General features: G+C 39.9%; 1 protein-coding gene across 6 annotated transcripts in view; it reads left to right on the top strand.

The window, feature by feature from the left end:
* Positions 1–26,062, top strand: part of macrod2 (mono-ADP ribosylhydrolase 2) — a 473,980-nt gene that overhangs the window by 149,209 nt on the left and 298,709 nt on the right. For all 6 annotated transcript variants that reach the window (XM_032540524.1, XM_032540521.1, XM_032540523.1 and 3 more), the window contains exon 5: positions 24,965–25,081. In XM_032540524.1, the coding sequence (XP_032396415.1) occupies positions 24,965–25,081 (117 nt within the window). The remainder of the gene's footprint in view (positions 1–24,964; positions 25,082–26,062) is intronic.

Genomic DNA, 26,062 nt, shown 5'->3' with positions numbered 1-26,062 from the left:
CCTCTCGAAAAATGTAACTACACATTGCGGCAAGGCACGTCCCTCAGCCGGGGCTTGGTAGCGTTGCAATTCCCCCGACTCATTTCCTGGTTCTTCTTCTCCGTAAGCAACGTGAAATCAAGGAGAGGGTTAACTTTTTCTGCTACAGATGTCTCACCTTGGTCAGAAAGCACAGGGGAGACACTTTGTTTCTCTCGCTATGACTCTAGAGTCTGTACTAGCTCCGGAGCTAATTACCGTCTCTCTCACTCCCCCGACACACACACATGCCGGCTCAAAGCACACACCAGCGCACAGGTATAAACACCAGGCCACTAACGTAGGCTATGGCGAAAGCTCAGCGGGAGCCTCCACAGAAGCATAAAACAGGCTTTAGCAACTAGCTGGTGAACATAGTGGAACATTTAGTAGCTGAAAAAACACATATTACCTTCAGGAGTTAGAGAGCAAAAACAGAGTTACAGCAAAGTGAGTATTGGATTTACACGGATTAGGTAGCCAGAAACACAACGTCAAATGATAATGTTGCTCTGTAACTGCTGGGTGTTAAAATAAGCAACTGTTTGCTAACCTTTCTTTTTATATCAAATTATAACTCACAGAAATTAAGTAATTTAGCATCCACCCGCTTGCACTGGACTCTGAACAGCCCTAAAAAACCCATTTGGGGTAAATGCCCTGCTCAAAGGTAATTTGATGGTAATTGTTGACAGAGAGCCGACAGTTACTCGTTTATGTCGCCATATTTTCCCAGCCAGCCAGTTGAATTGGTGACCTCTTAGACACAATGCTGCTTCTCTGACATTGAGACTGCTGCTAGAGAATGTGGTTTCCAGTCACACGAGCACTAGTTTTTATGAGCTCCCTAGCATGAGTAAGTGTTTTACTGAAATGTAACAGTATGTGGCTTAACCTGTTAACCTGATGTGTGTTACAAAAACTTAAACAACCCAAAGTAAGGTCTCTTCTTTTTTGAAAAATATGGATGTTGTTCTACTAAGTTTTAAATTGAGCAGCAGGGATGAGGTGCCAATGTTTTTTTCAGCAGCATACGGTAAGTGTCTCAGCATTTGAAGTCTGACCAGTCAGTGAAAGCAACAGGGCATCGTTTCCCTCCGTAAATCATTAACATCGCCATTCTCCCTTTCGCTGTGCTCGATGCATATTGATACAGGCAATTTGTTCCCTCATCTAAGCACTCAGGTTTCTTTTGTTCGAGGAACACATGGCATACTCAATGTGTAATGGCCACAACAGCAGCTTGTTAGAGAAGCTACCGAATTCCTTTTTCCCCCTTGTTTTCTTATAAAACACTTTTGCAAACGGTCTGTGACAAGCGGATATTGCAGCCATCGTCACTGTACAGACTTGATTGCTGTTTCTCCACTGCATCCAGATTAGCTTTGTTCTAACAGTATTGATGTGGATTGAACACCGGATGACTAAAAAATGTGTTTTTAAGTACGCAGTTGAACATCATGAGTCACAGCAGCTCAGTGCTGGTTGAATAATCAAAACACTACAAAGAATACCATATCTGGAAATGTGAACACAGTCCCACCAAAACCTAGGTAGAGGTCCTGGACATCAGAAATGACTCATTTCCTTTGATAGGAATGTGCACAGTGTAATCTAGAGCACTTTTATCTTCCTCATCATATCCTGTCAAAATCTGACAATGGCACTCTGAGAATTACTTGTGCCATCAACATATCCTGTAAGTGAAATTAATCATCAGATAGTGCCAGGATGCTGGCATTGATCTCCGTTCTCTGGATAGTAATTAACAACTCTGAAATTACAACTGTAGCACAAAAGAACCACAGCTTTCTTCTGTCTCTGCCAGAGCTGGATGACACATGCTAGACAACCCTTGTCTGCCTGTCATTTCCAATATTTTCTGTCTTTCTGGTCAGTCGCATGTGTTTTTCATTTTACTTCTTAGAGAAGTGTTTTGTTCTGCAGGGTGAGTGACCAGTCTGCAGTTGACTGTCAGCTTGTGTCAGTCTCAGCATCAGTGAGTAGCAGGGTGTCTTTTCGTGCTCCAGTCAGCTCACTGCCTGAGATGGTTGCTTCCACTCTACAAAGCCTAAGCTCTCAAACATCCCATTAGCACCTGCTAAGTCAACCAGAAACTTTTTGAGGCCAGTCTGACTTTGTGCATGTAATTATTCTCTCTCTTGCTGTTTAAACCCAAAGACCTCTTATTCCCTGTAAAGGCAATTGGCTGGGTCATAGAAGATTACTGACTTAACGTTTTTTTCACTCATTAGCAAAGTCATTCAAATGAAACGATGCCTAAAAGACTTAAGGCCGACACTATTACCAATTTTGTTTTCCTGGTCACTACACATATACAAAATTCAGTGTTTGATTGGTGTTAACGTTCTCTATAGTAGAGTTTCTACTGTTTTAACAGTGTGTATCTGTTAGAATATGAACACTGTGGGGGTTCAACAAGATGCCTAAGATGTTGTGTAGACTTGTTCACCGTTATCTTTTACATGGCTCCTTTGCAACAATCTAGTGCTGTATCTTTCTCTCTGCAGTCCTTTGGGATTTCCACCTCTCAAATCAGCCCCTCCATCAATTGAAAGATGATAAAATATGCCTTTTTGGCACCTCATTGCTGTGATAGTAGACATTTAAATTGCATCGGATATGCAGGATCTGAAGTTGTAAGGTTTTGTGTATCCTTGTCATGCTTTAGCTATTGAGCTCATAAAATCATAGCTTGGTATTTGATGAAAACCCAGTTTGTGAGGTAACTTGCCTGCATTAAATAATAATAGACATGTAGTTGAGAATTAGATTAAAATGTTTTTGGAGGATTTCATGAACTAGTGTGGCCCCTGTGTTACTACATTTTTTACATGCATTAGCTTTATTGAGCAGTTATACTGCTCAGTTTATGTGAATAAAGGTTCCTGTTTGCATACACAGAAGGTTTCAGTTGTCACTCTACCTCTCCTGATTGTCTTAGGCTACCATGCTTTGGGTTTTACAGAAAACCCTTGTGTGTGAGGGAACCACATATCTCCTAGTTGTGGCTAATTTTTCTCTCACTTTAGTCTGATTGGAAAAAATGCTTACCAGATGCTAAGTCTTTTGACACATGATTTCAAATTATGCTAAATGACCTCATGGGTTGATGTGTCCAGGGGTTAAGCAGGGTTGTCCTGATCAACCTCTGACACCAGGGTCATTCATAAGGTTGTGCTCCAGGCACAGCTCCATTGATAAGGGTCAATGAAAGGGTCATCCTCTCTCCCTTTTTAGTTCTATCCAATTAAAGCATCAGCTGCTGAATCAGTGCTTGGTGTTCATCGGAACATTGATTGTGCTCATTGATTGGCATGTAGATCAACTAAGTGTCCACTGACCGCCACACAATGACAGGGTTGTTTTCTGATCTCGACCAACAGATATTCTGTTGTCAGCTCTGATGCAAAGGCTTGTAACATGGGTGCTTGAAAAAAGTGTGCTCTAAATCAGGTGGGGCGTCTCTGACTGAAAAATATGAGGACACACTCAGCTTTGCTGTTTTCCTCTAGCCTACTATTAGAGCCCATATCCTGGCTCTGATACTTTCATCTGTGCAGGTAAGGGGTTGTCTGGCTTCACTTGGAGTGATTTCCAATCATCCACTCGATTTACAGGCCATGGGGGAGGCACAACCTGTTATTTTTACCCTTCACTAGAGCAAATGTTGTCCCTTTTTCTAAAACAAAAAAAACAAAAACAGGAAGCATAGTCTATATTTTTTGTTAACACTTAGCTCAAAACATTGCAGAAATATTGACGGATTTACGGATTTCTGTTAATTATATTTTATGCGACTGAATTTACAACCTGAGTATGTCCCTACTAACCCGCAACGTTTAATTTTTGAATGCCTAACTTTAAAACAACTTGATTAAATAACCCAGATTTATGTTGTACTATAATGTGCAGGCCTTAGTGGATACAGCATGGCATTACAGAGGATGTGACTGGTGGATCTCTTTGTTCATGCAGACGGGATTCAGCTTGTTTTGCTCCACACTTTTCAAGCTTATTAAAATGCACAATTATCATGTATTTTAGAGTAGCCTATGCACCCAAGATTTTAAATGCAACTGCACAAAGACTGTTCTGTTTCAGAACTGGGACAACACCCCCACCCGTTTGAAAATCTAATTAAACTAAACTAGTTTTTATCTGTTCTAAATGACTTCAGAGAACCCATTCATTACGCCTGCCCTCCAGTCCTGTCACAAATATACTCCAATATTACATTTATTTAATAAATAGGTTACTAAATGTTTTTTCTTTTCCTTTTTTTCTTCTTTGTTGTCGTCTCTTGTGTATGCTTTATTGCATTGAATAACATTTCAGCCCTTATTTTCATTGAAGCTTTTAATCTAGCTTGTTATGAGGACACCAATCCAATAACACATTTCACCTTAACCACCAGATATGATGAAAGTATAACCAAGTGATCAATGAAGGGATTTACACTTCGCCTCCCATTTTCCCCCCCGCTGTACTGCAACCATAGCAACAGGGCCAGGATAAATCTACTATTTAGTGAAACGACACAAGAATCATCCTCCAATTTGATCATCTGCTTTGCTCCGTTCCTCCATTTTGCCTCTGCCAAGCTTCAGCAGAAATGATCTTCGAGACAGATAGGAGAAAAGGAGAAATGAATCGCTTGCCTCATACCTGGTTTTAGTAAATGCAATGTGAATGGAAATAGGAATGATTGCCTGCTGACATGGAGGAAAGCAGGAGGAAGGATATGCACATAATTTCACAGGATACAAATACTACAGTGGGGTTCAGTAGCAGGTGTTGGAACTTGTGATACTATGCATATTACTTGAGTGGCAGGCACACATAACCTAAATGCAAGATTAAACTAGCATATATAGTCATTTATTTAATCTTTCTGAAGAGTTGAATTGTCAACATTGTTTAGTCTTGAAGAGCCAAAATCCAGATTCAAGCATTTGTTGATCAAACTCCCCACTCCTCCGCTGCACCACAGTGTGGTAACAGTTATGGCGTTTTTCCATTACATGGTACCTGCTCGACTCGGCCGTGGTGCCCCGTCCTTCTTTCGTCCACACTCGCCTCATGCATGAGGCGAGTGTGGCTGGTTGTCATAGGAGGAAACTGCCTTGACCTAACACACGCACAGAATGTTGAAGATGTATTGTATTATTGTATTTCATTCTTGGCATGTGGCTGTTTGTAACAGCAAGAAAACAAATTAGTTTCAAAAGAAGCTGGAGGCAGCAAAAAAAGTAGCTTTTAGTAGGTACCAGGGACTTTTTTTGTAATGGAAAACCCCAAGAATCGAGTTGAGAAGGTATCATGAAATGGAAAAACGCTGTTAGTTTCTATAAAAAAGGTTTGCTCTGTATAGAGCATTGTACAGTTAATTTAAATGTAAATGCATCATAATGACACACATAAATACTAATGTCTTCATTAGTTATGTCACACATTGGTATAATACTTGTTTTGCATTTACTGCAGCAGTACAGAAATGTTTGGTAGTTCCAAAAGTAATCTAAGTACTGCAAATTGACAATAGCAAAACAACGTATTAGTTATGGAGCTGGCATCAGCTTCACATAAAGTTAATTGGATTACTATGGCTTTGCAAAAATTGTGGGACTGGGTTTACACCTAATATATGTTCACAAAACAAAAAAAAAACAGTGCTTATGCTAGTTGCCAAATTGTCATCTCGCTCCATTACAGACATACCTGAATTTAAAAGACATGTAAATGTTTGCACCTGTTTATAGGAAAGTAGTTTATGATTAAAGGTATGGTTAAAGCACTACCTTCTGTGAAATTGGCTGTGCAGTCTATACCATATTCAGCAGTGATTATGCCAGCTATTTAAGCTAAAAACTTACTAAAAAGAAGTAATGGCTTATAACTTTCTAATTTTTCTGATTGAGAGGATCTGGTATGTATTAGTGTTCCTGTCTTCCATCAAACTGCTTGCTCTGGGGATCCCCGTCTAATTAGAGCGATGGCGATGAGATGGCCATGGCACCTGACAGAGAGGGATGGCTACTCAGAAAAAAAGAGAGATAAATTTAACACTCACTGCTCTCAGTCAGGCTGTTCTGCAGTGCTCCTGCTGCACTGGCCACACACTGCTGATTTATTTGCATTGCAGATTGCGTGGACTTGGAGAGGACCTGGCTAGCTTTCAGGGCTGTCGCTGTTTTAAACCCAGCATAATCCCTGGCAAGATGCCCAGTGTGTTGCTCACCCTTTCATTAATATGGGAGTGCCAGTACACCTGACTTGCAGATAAACATTTGAGGCAGTCTCAAATGAAGCACATCATTCATGGCATCTCAGTGTAAATGGACTGCTGACTGGCCAGTGACATTTGTTCAAGTGACTTTTTGTTTCCAGTCACCATTCGGCTGTACTTGCCTCCAGATTTCCTCGTAAATACAAAGTCATATGAAGGGTGGCATTATTGGCTCTTGCCTGTTGTTGACACATTACTACTACTACTACTACTACCACTACTAATACTACTACTACTACTATTTATAAAAGTAACATTCATAAAAATTTAAAAATAACTTCACTCTCTGAATCCACAAGATCACCTTACAGAGATGGATCAAAAGCAGTAACAACATAAACATTTAACAACATTTAAGACATAACACTGTACGAACACAGCACAGTAATTTGCACATTACAGAGGGAAGGAAAACAAAACTATTTTTTATTGGTTGTATTGAATAGATTTTGTTTTGTGTGAAGTGGCTGGGGGTTACAGAGCTGTCGATGCACTTATTGCACTGAGATGGGTCATAGGAATGGAAGAGGCCAGCTGAAGAGGAGTGTAAGGCCAGGTAGGGTTATATCTCTAGAGAACGCATGTCTGGATCCACAGTAAAGTCCGTGAACAGTAACAGAATAAGAATAGGAGTGGGATGGTCATACATTCTCTGGTGTAAAAACACATTATACAGTTACAGAGCAGTTTCAAATTTCATATTGTATCGTGTCTCTTTGGATATGGAACTGCATTGGACTAATGGGCATTCTTATGTTACTGTTTCTCACTACACTTTACTCAAAGGAATGCAATCACACATGGCGCTTTTGACACGTAGCACACTTGCTTTAAAAATATTGCTCAGTTTTGTTCTCTACAGGAGGTAAGTTCTTAATAAAAGGGAGAAATACATCATCTGCCCTAGTTTTACAACAGTAAAATACATCTAGCCACAAATATCACTATGAGGATTTAAATTAAACAATAATGAACTGAGAAACTCAGTTTGCATGCATTGGTTTAGATTTTTTGTGCAGCTCCAGGAGACATGTTATTAGTATGTATAATATGTACTTCCAGGGCCTCAGTGTGTTTGTGAGTAAAGAAGAGAACAGAAAAGGTACAATATACAAAATAAATGTTAGACAAATAAAAGAAGGTGAAACTTTAAATTCTTTATCTTTGAGCACTTTAGTAAAGCATATCATTTTTGAGTAGCAACGTTGACGGGTTTATTTCTACGTTTTTTGATCATTTTCTTTGTGTTTCATAGTTCTTCATATTTTACATGCATAAAGTCATGTATGTATTTAAAATGTGGCCGTATACTGTAGTATACATCGTATATCCTATAAATATGGGGAGCATACTGTATGTATACTTCCTATAGGGTGCTGATTTAACGACAAAAATACAACCCACTCACTTCATATGTGCAGGTCCGGCTGTTCTTACTGAGTGACCTGGTACACTGTTTACCTGGGGTAAATAACAGCAGTGCTCATAATAACAGCAGTATAGATCACTGGTAATGACCCTGAGTGGGTGTCGTTCCGTTTTGTGAGCCAAGATTTAATTGTGCCAGTTATATTTTCAGCAATATAAATGTGCCCATACATCACGCAGTGATAAGTAACCTAATGTATAAATGTTTGTACAGACTGGATAAGCTAGAAAACAACATAACACATGGAATGATAAATCCTAACGGAAGCAACGGTTTACTTTAAAAACGTTGAAGCTCTGGAGTTTATTTGTGCATATTTACTTTTTAATAAGATTTTCAATATAGCACTTCCATCTTAAAGACCAGTTTTCACTTCCTGAGTTCCCTTACTGTTTTACTGCTTAGCGATCACAGTAGTTTATCTTGTTTTTTATGTTAAGAAATTTAAAAGAGTAAATATTTTGAACTATCTCTGTATAAATATGGGAAATTGCTCCTGAAAAAGGCACAAATTTTGAGCCATAACTGTGTACACTTGAGGTTTATTTTCTGTCTAATTTCATAGCCTAAAACCGGGCAAAGTGTCTTGCTTTGGTATGCATGTTGGCTTCAATGGATTGTGATTACCAGAAGGCAAGTCCTAACATAAAACAGAAGAGAAGCTTAATATCAGCATTCTGGTGCTCCTGCGAAGCGCTATTGTTGGTCTCTCGTTCACACTGACTAATTAACTTTACAGCTGATATCTCTGGAGTCAGAGGCATTGTGACTTGAGTAAGACAGAAAGCCCATGCTGTGTGGAAAAGAGCAAGCAGTTTCACCTTTTAATGTCCTTTCAGGGGATCAAAGTTTATCTAAATTGGTGCCCCTCCAGGAACTATTTCTTAAATAAATTAAATAAACATCTCTATAGGGATTTCTTCATGTTGTATTGTATCTTATTGTGAGATATCTCAAAGATGCATTGCCATATGATGAGTAGAGTTAGTGTAAAATTTGCTTGTTTAACTCACAAAGCCCATTTTACTGCGTCCAAATGCAGGTGGTGGCATGATCTCATAGTTTAAGTTTATTTGGGTGTGACCAACAGATGTTGATTTTGTGATTAGAGGTTTTATATAGCCCAGGTGCACCTGCAGTACTGTTGAAGGAGAGATTGGTAGGAATAAAAAAAATCAGCTGGTGTTGTACTGCCTGGCATCAATTATGACCAATCAAATTATATCCTGCCATTCCCTTTGAAAGCAGGGAACTCACCTCCATGCTTCCTGATTCGTAGTAACACTCCCCTCTGCTGCACTCACCACCTATTTTCATTCATAATGAACAATAAATGGATACAGATGAGAAAAAATCATAGCCATTGTAGGAATAGGACCCATAATGTTTATAGTAAATGACCTTTGAGCCTTTAGTATGTAACAACAGTTTGTTTGAATACTACACCAGTTTATGAGAGAACTTGCGCTCAAACTAGCTACCCCAGAGTGAGAGAGAGAGAGAGAGAACAGAGCCAAACCTCTGGTCTCTGTCTGTGAGCTGCACTGGCACTTCCAGTCTGATTGGTGTTTACCAAGGCTGTGCCAGGTCTCTCTGCCGGCCAGCTCTCTGTTTGCCCCTTTCTCCATTGACCAAATCCCCAGTTGTAATGTTAAATGCCAAGACCATACACTGGAAAGGCTCGTTGCCTCAGACCACTACAAATGGGTACTTCGCAAAACGTCAATGCCGCACCCCTTTTGGCAGATAGAAAACAGACAATCCCAGAAGTCAATGCAATTTGACGTGTGTTTGGATCATAATTTTGACAATTGTATATGGATTAAATTTTTGTTAAACAAATGTCTGTTTTATATATGTCTGATGTTTATTCTTTGACCTTGCCTGAACCTGAGCGTTCATGATACCTTAATAAAGGAATTAACTTTGGGATGCTGCTGTAACTGTTACTGTATCAGCAGCATCGTTTAGCGATTTACCACACTGACTGTGAATATTCACCTATCTAATGAGCCTAAAAAAAACGGTGCCTCAGCGATGCCGGTCTGGTCTATAGCCTGGAGCCAAAGCTCCTATGAAGATATTTTTTTTTTTAGGACATGGCATCGGAACAAATCGAAGATCAAGGTTTTTGGATGTATTGTGTGTGCAACCAAGCACAAACTAACTCTTCAGCATAGTGTTATAAATTTAAAGCGTGGTGTTTAAAGTAAAAGTTTGGAGATATGTTCAACTTCTTCTGTTTACGCCGTTGCCGTCTATGCAGAACGTGGATTGTTTCCCCCCAGAAAGGGGCATGATGAGGACTCTTTTCCTGATGATGTATTGCCGGCCTAACGTATTAAAAAGCAGATGGGTGAACTTCTCTCCAGTGAAACTGTGTTAAGAGTTTAAGAGTACATAATACAGCACAACACGTGACCCTTTGATGCTTTCAGTAGAGCAAAAAACACCTAGATGTTGTGCATTTTATATCTGCAAAAGGAAACGTTGGTTTTAATGCAAGGTGTAAAGTCTGTACGATCTAAATATTATTCAGTCTGCTGGATCGCTTCCAGAGGTTGTCTGGTTTACATTGCACTGGGATCCCCGCCTGGTGTAAATTCAGTCCTTTGCAGTGTGTTTGTCTTTCAGTTGGCCATCCACTCAGCTACTGTATACAGATACAATCTAATCCTACACTCCTACACATTCTCCTATGAGGTCTTGCTATTGAGTGTATTTCCTACAATGGAAAATTAAAGTAATGACTGTTTTTTCCTCTTGTTTTTAAAGTAAATTCCTTCTCACCACCTACTTGCCTGGGCTTTAGTTAAGTATGACCAAGCCCAATTGGGCATCAGAGCACATTTTCACAGCAGCAAATGCAAAATATCAGATGGTAATACTCCGCAATGATCATGAGTTGATTATTGGCCAAACCATGCAATTGGATACCAATTTAATTTCAATGCCAAATCTAGATAGTGCCAAACCCATCTTTTACCCATCAGACATCCAGTATATTAAGAAGATACATTGGCAGTCCTTTTTTTGGCACAATTCTGTCTTCTGACACTGACCAAAAACCCCTTCGACTTTCCAACCTAACATAAGGCCTATAGAGTTAAATAGTTTACTGCAAAAGAAAAGAAATTCAATTTAACAACACGTCTATACCCGCACTGAGGTAAAGGTACTTTTTAAGTTTCCTTTTTTTTTTAACATTTCTTGTGTGTGTCTTATTTTTGAAAATTAGGCAGCCTTGATATGCAAAATAATCAGATTTTAATAATATCTTAATCTCTTCTTTAATGGCATCAGCAATTATGCGATAAATGGATTTAATATACCCCGTCTTAGCATAAGACATGAAAAATGGATCATAACCTGGTTAAGAGGCTATAAGGAAATAATCAGATTAGCTCTAAAACATAGAATGTTACCCGCTATTCTTTAAACATCCATCACAGCTGCTCCATTGCTTAGATGACATATATGCTGACCTGAGAGATTTAAAGTCAGAATTGATAACTTATATCCTCAGAGGTGACAGTGCACTGCATTGTAAGTCCACATATCATCTCTGGAAGGTCAATGGCTTCCATCATAGCCTCAATAACGGATATCTAACTCTGCCGGTTTGTGATACACAAAGTGCTATATGACGGAAATTTTTCAGTAAAGTGTGTGTGATGTTAAAACAAAGCGATGACTCATCTGTAATCCCCAAACCATAAAGTTTTGACATGGGTATTTTATTATTTTAGCTTTTCTCTAGATTGATAGTAAGTTAGTATTTGTACTCAATTGGAAACTCAGAAAGTATGTTGACTCATCACGCCAGTTTTCTTTTGCAAAATGTTTCTGGGAGAATATCTTTTGTCTCCAAATGACCATATCCACTGCTGTTTCCGTTCTTCCTAATGCACGTCATAAAAAAACCCGTTTGGGGTAGCATTTGTGGAGGGTTTAAAATGAATGGGCAGTAAGCCAAGCTGTAAACAAGCAGCCATCTGAGTGCTGTCACTGTGGAAGCCATTATAGCGTTCCATTTGAATTATAAAACCTCCCCAGAGCAAGGTGGGTGCTGCATGGGTGCATGACTGCCCACCGGATAGCAGAGATAGGTCCCTTCAGTGAAATGGTTGAATGGGGGGGTGACCAGGCATCTCCCTCGTTATTAGACTTGTCACTGTCACTCACAAAAGGTGTGAGTGACAGAAGAGCCTATTACCCTCCAAGACTCACCTCCATCCTTTAGAGATGGGGCAGCTTTTAAAGTCATCACATTGACGTACCCTACGAATGAATGTTTGTTCCTGTCACATGCAGTTCTGGCATGCCCACATATGTGCTTTTGTGTTTTAATTCTTAATAAACTAATAGTTTATTTTTTTTAAATTGTTGCAACAATTCTGAGAAAAGTCCGTTTTTAAAATTGCCGGTAAGTATGTTAAAGCTGGTCTTCCCCAGAGAAACATTATCTACTTAATTAAAAGGACCAGCAGGAAAGGCCTGGAATCATGACGGTATAATTATAAAAGACCCATTTCTGTTAATCCTTGGCTCTGCAGCAAGGAGCCTCACATGGTGGAGTCAGTCCATGGCCACTAGTTAAGCACTGAGACCACACAGGACTTTTAAAAGTAGAGGCAGCTGGAGGATGACGGGCCTTTAACTGAGGACGTAGGGAGCTGAGGGCAAGCCCAGAGGTCTACTAGAAGTTTTTTACGACAACAGAGCTTGGGGAGAAAAGCCCAGTAAGATCATTTATGAAGGAGAGTGAGTCAATAGAAAAATCATGGGCATGTTTATAAGTCAAGTCAGTGAATAGTGTGCCAATCGTTGATGCATTGTTTGACCCAGAGGGTAATAGAGCTGTGTAGTCCTGAAGTCGTGGTTGTTTTAGATCTTAGGATCTAAGCAAAAATTCTCTTATATCACCTAGCTCATTGGAATTTATGTGAATCACCAGTTAAGTGTCAAAATGTATCACATTTGGTTAACAGCCAGACATTATATTGGAGACATTTGCCAAACAATGAATCATAGCAGGACATATGTGCTGGGTTTTGTGTTTGAACGGAGGTGGGCTCTGGTTTGTGCCGGTTCGTCTCAGTCCCGGGGCCTTTGATTTGTGTTGCACAGCTGGGCCTGGGGAAGACGTTTCAGTGGGCAGCTGCAGACGCTTAATCTCCCCTGCGCTGACACAGGCTCAATTAGTTGATAGCACACTTTGGGATTCTGCAAGAAAAGTTGTCAGGGTCCCGTCAGATAAATCACCGAAGAGGATTACACGCTGGCTATTGCAAGTTTTGGCTCCAGTGGCCTGTTCCTCTTTTGTTTGCTTACTTTGATTTACTGAATGGTAATGATTTCTAACAGCACGGTTACACTGGGGCTTTTTTGACAAGTGTTTTGATTACCCTGAATTATAGGTTACAGTTCAAGGGAATCTCTATATTTATGGATTTGTTTGGATACTAAAGTAATCAGTATAATTGTTGAGCAACATTTTTTTTAATTTAAAGTTTAATACAGTCATTTTAAAACTTATACACAACATATACACATGTAGAAATCATAAAATCCACTCACCTCTAAAATACCTTTCCCTGAGTGTCATATAATACAAATAGTAATTGTGTTCCGACCAGCAGCTTTCACTGATTTTATTCAATTCTCACTCCTTTTTCATCATAATGGAAAATTGATAACTATCTAGACAACTCTCTGGTAATCTCTTTTGAAAGAAAAAAAAAAACACTTATGATGGTATTGATTTTGAGGCTTAACCTTAATTCTTTCAGGCTTCTTTCTTGTTAAGTCAGACATTGCAATGATGTTTATAATGAAAGATAACTTCTGTGTGATTCTCTTCCCCCTGGCTATGCAGATAAAATATATTTAAGGCTAGAGCTACTTGCAACAGCTAAATAAATGTGAAAAAGGAATGTAGAGAACACACTACTCCCCACCTTGAACTGTATCTTGCATATTTGAATGTTAAATGGATGTCATTAATGACATTTCATAGCATGACTTTAACTACATACAAGGATCTATTGTCTGCTACACAAAGGGACTGAAAACCTATTTTTTTCTCAATATGTATCTTATCATAACAGGCGTAACTGTCTATCTTAAATCTTAAAAATGTATAACATTGATATTGCAGAGTTAATTAACTTTGCTGAAACAGGATACCCAATTGCACTCCTCTACAATTTAGATAGCTTTGGCATTAGCTCTTGAACCATCCCAGACAGGTACTGTATATTGGCCCTACTTTGCCGTGTCTGTTACAATAAACTCTCGAGCTGCAGGTATCTCATCCTCATCTCATAAATTCTTATCCTCATCTCATGAATTCATTAAAGAGAGTAACTGGCCTATTGTCCAGAAGCACAATAGAAGTACATTTTTGGAAAATTGGGCTGAATCTAAGATAAACCCTACCACTGGTTTGATAAGATTTACATTGACATATTTTATACCCACATGAATGAAAAGGGCACGAGTTGTTGGTAGACAGCAGTGAGGAAAAGAACTATAAGCTGTGATATTAATGCTGCAGGCTTTTCTCCTCAGTTTCAGTGCCAACAAGTCAATAGCAGTTATTAAAAAGAAGTGCTGTTTGTATTACTGTTGCCCAAATGTTTCTAGCTCCTCTTTTAACTGAATCAAAATATCACGATAAAATATTGTGAATCCTAGTTTGTGATATAAACCAGGATGTTTCCAGTCCTGTAGCCTATCACATTGTCATAGTCCTGCAGGTAATCAAACATCCACAGCCTGTTTTCACAGGTAAGATAAGGTTAAGGATCAAGAAATACAAAACTATGGTGGCATTTAATTTACATAGCTCTCTGTGGTTTTGACATGCTCCATGTGCTATTTTGCAAATATTAATGCATTGTACAAGGCTGTAGGCTTTGCTGGGGAAGAGCCTTGCACCAGCAAACCCAAAGAAGCATGTATAATGGCAACATCTGTTCATGTATTTTAATCCAACGCACTGGCCTTTCATTGAATGGCTCCATCTTTCTTCATTTATGCAATTACAGACTTGCCAGAGTGTTTGGCCCGCAGATCCAAGAATCTGAAGCAGCAGTCATGCTTGCTTTCTCTCCTCAGCAGCCTTACATTTTGCTACTAAGATGGCTCAATAATTACATGCATTTGTCTAGTCCTGTTGTTGCTTCTTAGAGCTATATATGCATTGAACAAAGTGCTTCTGTTTTCACCTCAAAGCCTGTTTGTTGTTAGAAACGCCATCCTTTACTATCATGCAGCAGGCTCTCTTGGGTGACTCAAAGATGAACTTTGTGCAGGGAAGTAATTTATGATGAAATTGGCCAGGTTCGCTCTGGGGGTTGTGTTTTCTCACCGTGTTTTCTCACCATTAGTGTGTCCCTTATTAGCCCAACTTCTCAAAGAGGGCAATTTCTTCAGGAGGCGACATTTAATTATGTCTGGATGAATGTGTGTGTGCGTGTTTGCGCATATGTGTGATACGTGTGTGTTCTATTGATTTCAAATGGAGCCAGCCGTATGTTGTTGGAACACAAAGATGTGTCAGACTGATACATCTTCCTATCGTCAAGTATATAATGCTAATTCACACTAAAAGCCAAAAAGGACTCCATGAGTAGGGGTTAAGTCTCCAGAAGTATTAAATAAGAGCGGGATGTGTCCGATCAATAATTCCCATCTGGTTCAGACTCTTTGTGTAGTCCGTACCAGCAGCAGGATTATACTTTGAAATTAGAAAAAAAACATACTTCCTGTTGTCTTCTCTGCCAGCTGATTTGCTTCTCACCCACTGAGATTGGTGGAACATTGATTGATAGATGTTTCCTGGTGGTTATGGGTTACATGTTGACTACCTTTGTACCAGAGATGGTAAACCCCTGTTATGAGAGCTTTTTGATGTCAGAATCCTTTACAGGGAGGAATTAACTACATGTCATGTTGTTCTTGTTAATAATGATTTAAGTTGTTCTGAAATGCTTTAATTCCTTTTAGGGACCCAGAGAACCAATGGAAATGGGTTTAATTGCGTAAATAATTTACCTCGTAGACAGTTATGACATAAAAGAGATGAGAGAGAAATAGTTGTTTTTTAATTTACGTTGTGGTTTAAAGCTGCATTTAAAGTTACTCTGCAAGCACACACACACACACACACACACACACACACACTCGCATGCACACAAACATTGCATTTCTGATTAGTTTTGCTAGAAGAGAAAGATCTGAGACTCTCAGGCCTCTCACCCTCTCTCTCTCTCTCTCTCTCTCTCTCTCTCTCTCTCTCTCTCTCTCTCTCGCTCTCTCTCTCTCTTTCCTTCCTGTGGCAGCAGTAGTAAAGCTACGCTGCCAAAGGTAATCTAACCTAGGAGACGAAGCGATAATAGCCACATTGACAGAGTGCTTGTTCATAATAAGAGACTGGATGAGGAGTCAAAGGTGAAAAATGAGTGTGATATTAAAGCTGGAAGAGGAAGCTGTATGAGGAAGTCTGTGGTTATCTGTGATTATTAGGGCATCACACACAACCAAGAAATGGAAGAAGGTTTTAACCAAGATAGAATCGTAGAAGACGCAAATGGTGAATTTCCAACAGGCGTGACACTATTCTGTGAGGAGCTGTTATCACAGTCAGTGATATGGGGACGTTTGTGTTTCCAAATGACAGGAATGGTATCGTTTGAACCTTGTGTGGTGTTCGGGTCTGTGGGACACGTTTTCAATGTTTGCTTAAATAAAGTTATGTTATTTATAATTACTTCTAACTCAAACTCATTGGCCTTGGCTCATTTTCTGTGAAGAACATAACAAAGAACTTATTGTCAATGACTGCACACCCCCGCTACACATAACTATTATAAATGAGGTGTTCGGGTCTGCTGGACTTTAAATGTAGGTGCTATGCAACTATATTGTCTTTCTGCACCTGCTATTCTCACACAAAGTTACAAAATTGTTACATTTCAAGTACTTTCACCTGATTAGAAGAAATAAGCACCACTAATGATCAAAAATCTTGGTTTATATTTTTTGTTTTACCTTTTTTTTTAAATTGGATTTCCCTGTTTTCTCACAAAAAATTAAATGACCATCTGATCGTAAATGTGATCTCACAGGGGCAAATGGCAAATATGAACCATACATGATGTATGTACTGTATATCATTGGTAATTGAGCTAAAGTAGACATCCATTAAATTTTTTTACATAAATTGTTATAGCTGTATTGATTTTAAAGCCTAATAATGTGGTGGGTCCACCAGACCCGCGAACATTGGCAGTGTGACAAAAATATGAACACTACACAAGGGTTAAGAAGTTGTGACAGTGGTACCTTGATGATATACTGGCATCCTTTTGCTGTACACTTGCAGGTTCACAGATACCGAGCCATTTAATTCACTACAACAGTAATACAGCTTAGTTTAAATGCAGAGAGAAATCATGCATGCATGTCCATTCGGGTCTGTGCAGTTTTCCTGTGCTGCAAGGAAATGCAAATCATTATAGATAAGGCATGCAAACTACAAAAGAGACGTGGAAACCACACCGGGTAGCTTGTCACACCTAATTTGGATAATCAGTTGTTGATAATCCATGTCCTATTAATTTAGTAAAATTTGTCACAAAGACATCTGTGGCGTTTAATATGAGACCCGTGTCCGTGGATAGTTGATGTCTGGTCTTATTTAAGGGTTGGATTTAGGATTGAAAATGGGGTCATAAACTTGACACTCTGGAGCACAAAATATGCTTGAGTATTTACTTGAAAGCTGCAGTATAGGAAACTATCCAAATAAAGTGTGGCCAGCCTATAGTTGCTGTTAAGCAAAATGAGCAGTACCCATGTCATGTAAAGAATGCAGACAGTGTACTTCAGGTTGTTTTAGACAGAGTGGCTCCGCTACCTCAGACAGGGAGTGCTGCAACAACAAGACAGAGCAGTAAAAACAACATGTTTAAATGTGAGGGACCGGGGCTGCACTATTGTCCAAGGGAGTTCAACACGGCTGGGGTTTGGCACCGAGTTGTCCGCAGCTGTCGGGACTCCAGGTTTCCAACGACAGTGCCACATGAGCTGTGGTAACCTAACCTGGCATTCCTTTACGGCCCTGGGAACAGCATGAAGAGTGTGTGCTCCTTACATGTCTAACATCAGCCTCTGCTCCACAAATCCAACTCCGGTTTTTAAATGTAGTTTTAAGTAGTCATGAATAACAGTATTTTAATCTTTAGTGTCCATTATTTAGATAAATGGATTAGGTGGTAAAAAATTATTAATTTTCCTTGCTAAATCTGTCTGCTGTCATCTGAAAACTAACTGGCTTAATTTCAGCATGATCAACAGATCTACATATGGTGTAAAATGCAAAGTAGAAAGGTTAACTTGGTGCCATGGAAACATTAGCACAACTTTGTTTTAAATTATTGGAAACTAACAGAAGTGCATCTGTGTTGCAGAAATACATTCTCACTAATGCCCGATCCAAGAACTACCGTGTCAGCAGGAGGTGGAAAGGTGCTGTGAATGTTGCCAGAAGCTCCGTTCTTAAGCTGCTGCAATAATCCTGGCCATGTCTGTTGACTATAGCTATGATATTATATAGAAGACATTAATAGGAACAATGGAAAAGAGCAGGGTCAAAACATGGAGTCAAAGCCAGGAATTATGTCTCAAACTGCTCTGTTATTGGTACGACCTGTAGTGTGTCAGTATATTAACAGTTCTGGTTCCTGCTTACATAGCGGTGTCAGGGGAATTGTGCGCGTAGGAAAAGCCAGGAATTATGTCCTCGCATTAACAAGGCTAACTATTTCTCAACAGTTCAGTCAACGTTATGTTGTTTCAATTTTCTTTTTCTTTGCTCATGGTGAAATGCAACTAAATTTAAAATTGTAGGTAATTGAATAGTTATGTATTTATTCCTTAATTTTTTTTTATACACGTTCTTTCTTCAGCGGAGGCCGGCCTGTCTCTCATACATTTACAGCTGGGTGGTGGGCAGTATGATCCTTTACAATGGTGGGGTACTATGCTATGATGAAGTGCCTTGCTTAAGGGGACCTCAGTAAAGGTTTCTCTTTCATCCCTTAAGCTGTCTTAGTTCTTGTATGTGTATTTATCCTTGCAAACTTCTAAATACGCCTCAAACTGCTCTGTTATTGATACGACCTGCAGTATGTCAATATATTAGGTTAAGGTTGAAACTGCAACCCACTATGTTTCTTTATCCTATTTCAGCGCTTCCAATTTTTACCGACATATTTGTCAACTTGGGCCAAACTGTAAGAGTTAATACCAACAGGGTTTCCACTGCATGGAACCTGTGATTGTTGTGTCATTTATTGTGGTTCCTGCTTATAGAGCGATGTCAGGGGAATTGTGGAGCTTGTAAGCCTGGGATATTTTCTGTCACTTTGGAGAGTAACATCTGCTTAGCATTCTATTAGCCCAAATCCCTTGTTGACCTGGGTATTGTAGGTAAAATAGAGATTATTATCCCTTTTCCTGGAACTTGGTTACAGTAGAGAGCAAGCTCTCTCTCCTGTTGCATCCAAAATTGCTGCGATTAGGACACATAATCCAGTATCACAAGGGAGCAACCACAATGGCTTAAACATATTCCACCTGACATTTAGTTCAGCCACATCTCTGATTGGCACTTGATTAGCAACTAATCCATGTCATTATCTCCTTCTGTGAAATTAGTTGAGTAGAAAATGGTGTCGTAAATCACAGAGGTGGAATTGTGGAGTGGCTTTGATCAGTGTACAGCTCTACAAAAAGAAAGGGCTGTGAGGAGAGAGGATATATGTTGTCGCCATGGATACTATAAAAAATAGGTGTGAAGAAATGTATGGTTAAATAGTTTTAGGAATGTGTTTGTTTTGTGTGGAAACTGCAATTCCCAGCGTGAAAGAATATTGATAAAAGTTTTAGTTCCTGTCGCCCGACAAGCCCACAAGAAGTGTTGGCGTTTGAGATCTCAGTGGATCAGGAGGGAATGGCCACATAGGCCTACCTCAATATCAACTATCTATTCCCCTCTGTTAGATCATGTGCTGATATTCAGACTTCTCCCTATCCTGCCAGGTAGAATCCAGCTCACCCCCTCCTTCCCTCCTGCCCAGCTTGTGCTGCCTCCTCTGGCTCCAGTCCTGAACCTAACCCTCGGAGGAGCGGAAAATAATTAGGAGAGAAAATTGCAGCTGACACTATTTCTGAAAAGCAGGGTATTGTAATGAGAGCAGAGCAGGTATTCATTGTGTCTGAGGGAGCGATTGAAAGCCCTTGGTTTTTGGGCTGCCTGGGAGAAGCCCCGGGAGAGTAAGCACAGCTTTGCTGAGTCCCTTAATGCATGTGGGAACGGAGCCTTGAGAGGACGAGGCAGAGGTGTCTTCAACAATGGCAGGAGCCAAGGTTACAGCTGAGTAACTAATTCAAACTGCTCCAGACTGACACGCACACACCAACACGCACACACATTTGTCGCCTTTGTCTCTCTCAATATGGCTCTCCATCGGTCTCTTGCTCTCTCCTTGTTTCCATTATGAGTTCAGAGGGATGCCGTCCAGCCGCCGCTCAAAGGTATCTTCATTAGCTGTGTGGACTTGCTGGAGTGGCTGCTTGGGGAAGCTTTCTTTGAGCAAGGCACTCAGAGAAGATTAATAAATGTTTTGTCCCACACAGGCCCAGCCGTTTTATTTTTCAACGGGGGCCCGAGGAAGCCCAGGAGTGGGGTGGACAGAAGCACATGCTGCCGCCTAAATATTAAGCCTGTTAAATAAAGAAGTCTTCGTCTTAGGAGTTGAAGTATAGCACTGGGCACCACCGATTGTGCATCACACAACCGGCCACGTGTTTATACCAGGGCAACTGCTTAGCATGTAATTCAGACTAAAAGCTGGGAGATGAGCGAGAGGTTGCTTTGATCAACTTTTTGATGCTTTAATGCAGGTGCATCATCAGGATGAGCACACTGTGATTTCGTTTTAGCATTTGAATATGATTATTGTATTCAAAGTATGATGTAATAGGGACACAGGCATAATTTTGTTCAGGAGGAGACTATTAATACTACTCAAACACATATGAATGATAGCAATACATGATATTTACTTACTGTGAGGTTTTACAGAGAAACATTTTGATTAAGGTCCACCTGATAATTAAATTAAATGGGCAGATAATCAGAATTAACTATGAAACTTGTGATGTGCAAAATACAGAATTCTTGTAGAAGCCTTGGTGTTAAATTGTGAATTACAAGAGAGTGAGCTATTTGTGAAGTGAATGTAAATACCAGTCTTAGTTAATGAGAATCTGAGGCTGCCTTAGGTAATGTTGTAGCCTTCTACATTGTAGAAGTCCTTAGGGAATAATGCTGAGATCCCACTTAAATGAGAAAATAAATTGATGGCCAAATTGCATGTGGCACATGTCTTCATTTCTGGAACCTTGGATCTGCTTTTAGGTGTCTATGTAATGGACATGGAAAAATGTATTCACAATCAAGTTTTAATTGTCTCACAGCCCACTGTGCAATTGAATTTTAAAATACAAAGCACATTTTGAAACCTCTTCTTGTCTCTATACTTCCCTCCCCCCCTCTCGCTATATATATCTTTCTCAAACACACGTTACATTACCCACTATACATCTGTGCCACTCCACCTATTCCGTGAAGCAGGTAAATTAAATCTGTAGCTGCAGCATCCGAGACTCTGGCAATAAGCCAGATCACTTCAGCATCTTCCTCTCCATTTACGGGCACTGTGAACAGATTTCCAAGCTTGTCGGGACTTGCTGACACTAGATGCGCAGTGACACACTCTGTATCATCAGGGAAAAAAACGTACTTACTGTAGCTTATGCAACCGTCAATAGGAGGAGCAGCGAAATGGAAGCTGAAACTTAGATCTACAATTTTACTCTTCAGCTACTGAGATGAAACACAGAACCCTGTTTGCTTTTGCTCACTGGGTTCCCAAGGTGCTCATAGGTAAGAGATCAGCCATGCCTGGTACAGTAGTGATGAGAGGAAGAGTCTGGGGGGCATGGACTCTTGTGCAAACTGGAAGAGGGCATTATTAAATGATCCTAACCTGGCTGGCCTTAAGGCCGTGACACACCAACCCGATAATTGGCCGTCGGACAGTCTGGCGAGGTTGGTGACTCGAGTCTGTTTGGTGTGTTCCATGCCGCCGTCTGTCCGGAGTGGGAGGAGAGATGGGGGATGACACTGCAGGATTCAGCCTAAATGGGGTAAACGCTCCGAAAGGGCCATTGGCCTTCATATTGGCCGACCTGACATGCTTAATCAGAAGGCGGGCATTGCCAGCAGTCGGACTCAAATGATCAATCTGATTGGTGGAGTGCTAACCCGGAAACGAGGAGCGGGATGAGTGTGACTAGAGTCTCTCAAAATCTGATGAAAATCTTTTAAGCTGATTTTTGTCAAACTGAAAGACAGATTCAGCGACTACATGGCCTTAAAATGTTTTCAGAAACTCTTTTTGGTGAGTAAAATATAGTAAAATATGAGATTGTATTCTCATCAAGCCGCCATGACAGTCTAGCTTTGAAATTCCGTAGAAACCAGACCCACGTTACGTGTTCGTCCAATCAGTTGCCGGTTTTAATTTTTGGCCGACAATACAGATTAGCCCCGCCTGCTGTTATGGAGACGTATGCTTTGGTGTGTTCTGAGGCACTTGTTTAACCAACTCAGGGAGATGGATCAGTCCAACGGCCTTTCCTGCCAAGGGTTGGCCATGTTGTTGGTATGTTGGGGGTTTTATATGACCATGAAAAGATAATAGTTTTCTTTACACCTGTTCTAGCAGGATACGTTCCTGCTATTGAACGGCCTCCTGCTTTATTTTAGGCTGTAACAAGGTGTTGTTCAAAGGAACAGTCCAATTACGTTACATTATAATAAAGAAATACATTCTGAATGTCTTTTTCTGCTTAATCAATATAGTGCAGCCCATTTACTCTATATATGGTTCCATTAGTGCGTCTGAATGACAGCTTTAAAGGCTGAATCTATTTGGAGGGTTAAATAGGTGTTAAAATGACTGATGATCTTTGAGCAATTAGCACTTGAAAGTTTGTCAAGGTTTTCATCTGCGGTGTAGATGTAGTTATATAATGTGCATTCTGCGATGTCCCATTTTCTTCTGAACTTGCTTTCTTTAAGTGGCTATGATAGAATAAATGAAAGATGTTGTGGTTTCACGTTATGGTTTCCTCATACCCTGTATATATACATACTGTATATGTGTGTGTGTGTGTGTATATACAGTATATTATGGAAAGAGCATATATAAAACAAGACAGCTAGTAAATGAACAATTAATAAAGTATTAAAGATTTTAATTAAAACATTACAACTATATTAAAACTTGATCAATTCACCGCAAAATGAAGCCTGTCAATAGGAAAGGAGAAATTAGTAAACAATAAGTGGCCTGTCACTGCTGATGCTGCATCAGGTGAACATACTGGGGGGCTTAAATCATATTCATTTAGTGCTGTAATGAAACACAAGGGCAAAAAGGCCCGAATTTCATCTATGGCAGGAGCAACTTTATGTGTATATGATTGAGAAGCATGCCTACGGTCCTGGAGCTATCAGTTCAGCCTTTGCATTTAGCAGTTTGTGTTTGTGAGATGTTAAGAAGCAATTATGAAGCAAATAAATGTGGCTGATGATCATGGACAATCTTGTTTGCACAGCGAACATGATAAGAATGCCGAGCCTACAGCCTGCGCCACATCCGCTCTGTGCTGTGTTAAGTAGCTTTCATTGTTGCCAGAGCGATACCTCCTCATATCCACATCACTGTCAGATTCATGTTACTTTTTCCAAAAGCCATCAGGATTCGTCTCTGTCAACTGCCTGTCCCTCAGTCCATTAAAGATGATTGATAGAGCTGGAAAATCTTCCGCCCAGCTGTTGTCGTTGACTCATCCCTGAGAAATTGAAAGGCGCTCAGAAAAGGACCATCCCTCATCAGAAGACCTTTTGTCTGTGTTGACGATGTGAAGCAAAGTACATTTTTGAAGATAATGTACAACTAATGTTCAGCCTTTTTTCACAGCTTTTTTCCCTGGTGTTGTACGTGAATAATTATCACATTTGAGATGTAGATAGCAATTAGAGTCACATTTGGTCTTTTATCAGGAAAATAAATTTTGATTTTTTTTTTTTTTTAATGGGTTCCTCAGTTCTTTTTTCTTTATCAGTTCAAAATATGTAAACAGCGGTTATCCTGCAGGCTATCTTCACTCTCAACCATTTAAGCTTTGATGGATAAAGCTGGTCTGAGACTTGTTCTCTCCGTCGGCCACATTTTATTGAGAAACTTAAGAAAAGACACATCTGTTTTTCCAACTGCTACTGTTCCTCCTCCTGGCTCTGTTATCCTCTAATGGCTTGTGAGGATTTTTACAGGACAACTTGAGGAGGATTTTATGATGTTTCAGTGTGATTGATAACATGCTCTTGGAGGGATGTCAGGCTTTCAGAGACGGATAATGTGGATTTCTATCTCTCTGCCTTCTTGTGTAAGACGTTCCATCAATCAAGTGTATCGCGGCCTTAACCCGGTAAAATTAAAACCTTAGGGGGGCGGGGTACCCGGGGTCTCCGTGGAACCAGGACACACACATCAATAGGGAGCGCGACAGAATCAGAACACAGATCGGCATCATAACAGGCTCACCACAGAGAACAGGACAGATATAAGATTCCCACCACAGGGCAGAAATAATACAGTTAATGATCTGATTGTATATCGCTGTTGACAGTGGAGAAGGATTACAGGAAGAACAGTCTCATTTTCAGTGTGTGTGGAGGTGTCATTAGATCCGAGCCCAGCTAATTTCATTCCTAAGCTCGTCAATATTTACCAGCAGCAGGCGCAGCACACTATGGCAGACCCAATGTCCCTACAGAGAGGAGATACAGAGCTCAGGAGATAATTTGAGAGCGTAGGGATTCAGGAATCCAACTCATCAACATAATTTTCAACATGTTTTTGGTCCTGTTCCTGTAAATGCTTGTTTGTTTTGACATGATAAAGCACACAAACTGCTCATTTACCCAGCTAGTTTGAGATCTGCCATGTTTCTGTTTCTCCTCAGGTAGGCCTTACCTCTTTGTATGTCTGTGTTTGTTTCAGTGGATGGCTGCATACACAAAGCAGCGGGGTCCTGTCTGTATGATGAGTGCCACTCACTAAATGGCTGTGAAACCGGCAAAGCCAAGATCACCTGCGGCTATGATCTCCCTGCAAAATGTGAGTATCCCCTAATTAATGTTTTTTGTTAATATGTTTGTTCTGTAATGTGTGCACCGGTGCCTTGCAGCAATATTCTCTAATCAAAAGTGCTGCCATTGAGGGCTACATCACAGTTAGAGAACATTAAGATTTATGGGAAACATTTGTGTAATATTATACAATCCAGCAGTAATCTATATTGTTCGTATAAAACAACCCTCATTTGTTCAAACCCAAGGCTCCTGAACCAGCTAGAGTGATGCAGAAAATCACAAAGAAATTGTGTTTTTGCATAGCTGTTTGATTTTACAGAGGATTTAGCAATTTATGTGTGCACATGCATTATATTTTGAATTGAGGTCATAGTTTCTATGAATTAGTACAAATGAAACCACACACACACACACACACACACACACACACACACACACACACACACACACACACACACACACACGCCCCCACATGAATAAACACTAGCATATCTACACATAATGACAATAAGGTCATTAGCAGGCACTCCAAAGGTGTGGGAGCGGGGATGTTTTTATTGTCCAAAATAAAAACATTTTAATCATAGTTCATTAGTTTTGAAAACTAATTTGTAATAAATGAGGAGTTAATTAATATGATTGGTGCTTGTTGTATGGCTGGATGGGAGTGTCATCTGCACACAAACAGAGACATTAAGGGAGCTATTAGTTGCTTAATTTGATTGATTTTTCATCCCTGATTTATTCTGTGAACAGATCACATAACTCTTACTGTCACACCACAAATGATCAGTGGAGAGAATGCAGTGTTTTCCTTGTTTTTTCTTTCTCTACCATTGATTTCATGTTTTGTTTGTTGATTTCATGTCAACGAAAGTTTGCGTTGTGTGTCACCTCCCCTCAGAATGTAACAACTTTTATAATAAACATTTCCGAGCTAATTTCTTTTGATAATTGCCAGTAATGTGTACTTTTAAAGGTGCAATATGTAATAATGACAGCTAGT

The sequence above is a fragment of the Etheostoma spectabile genome, chromosome 17 (assembly GCF_008692095.1).
Source record: "Etheostoma spectabile isolate EspeVRDwgs_2016 chromosome 17, UIUC_Espe_1.0, whole genome shotgun sequence".
NCBI lineage: Eukaryota > Metazoa > Chordata > Actinopteri > Perciformes > Percidae > Etheostoma > Etheostoma spectabile.
This window is presented reverse-complemented; position numbering and strand designations above follow the sequence as displayed.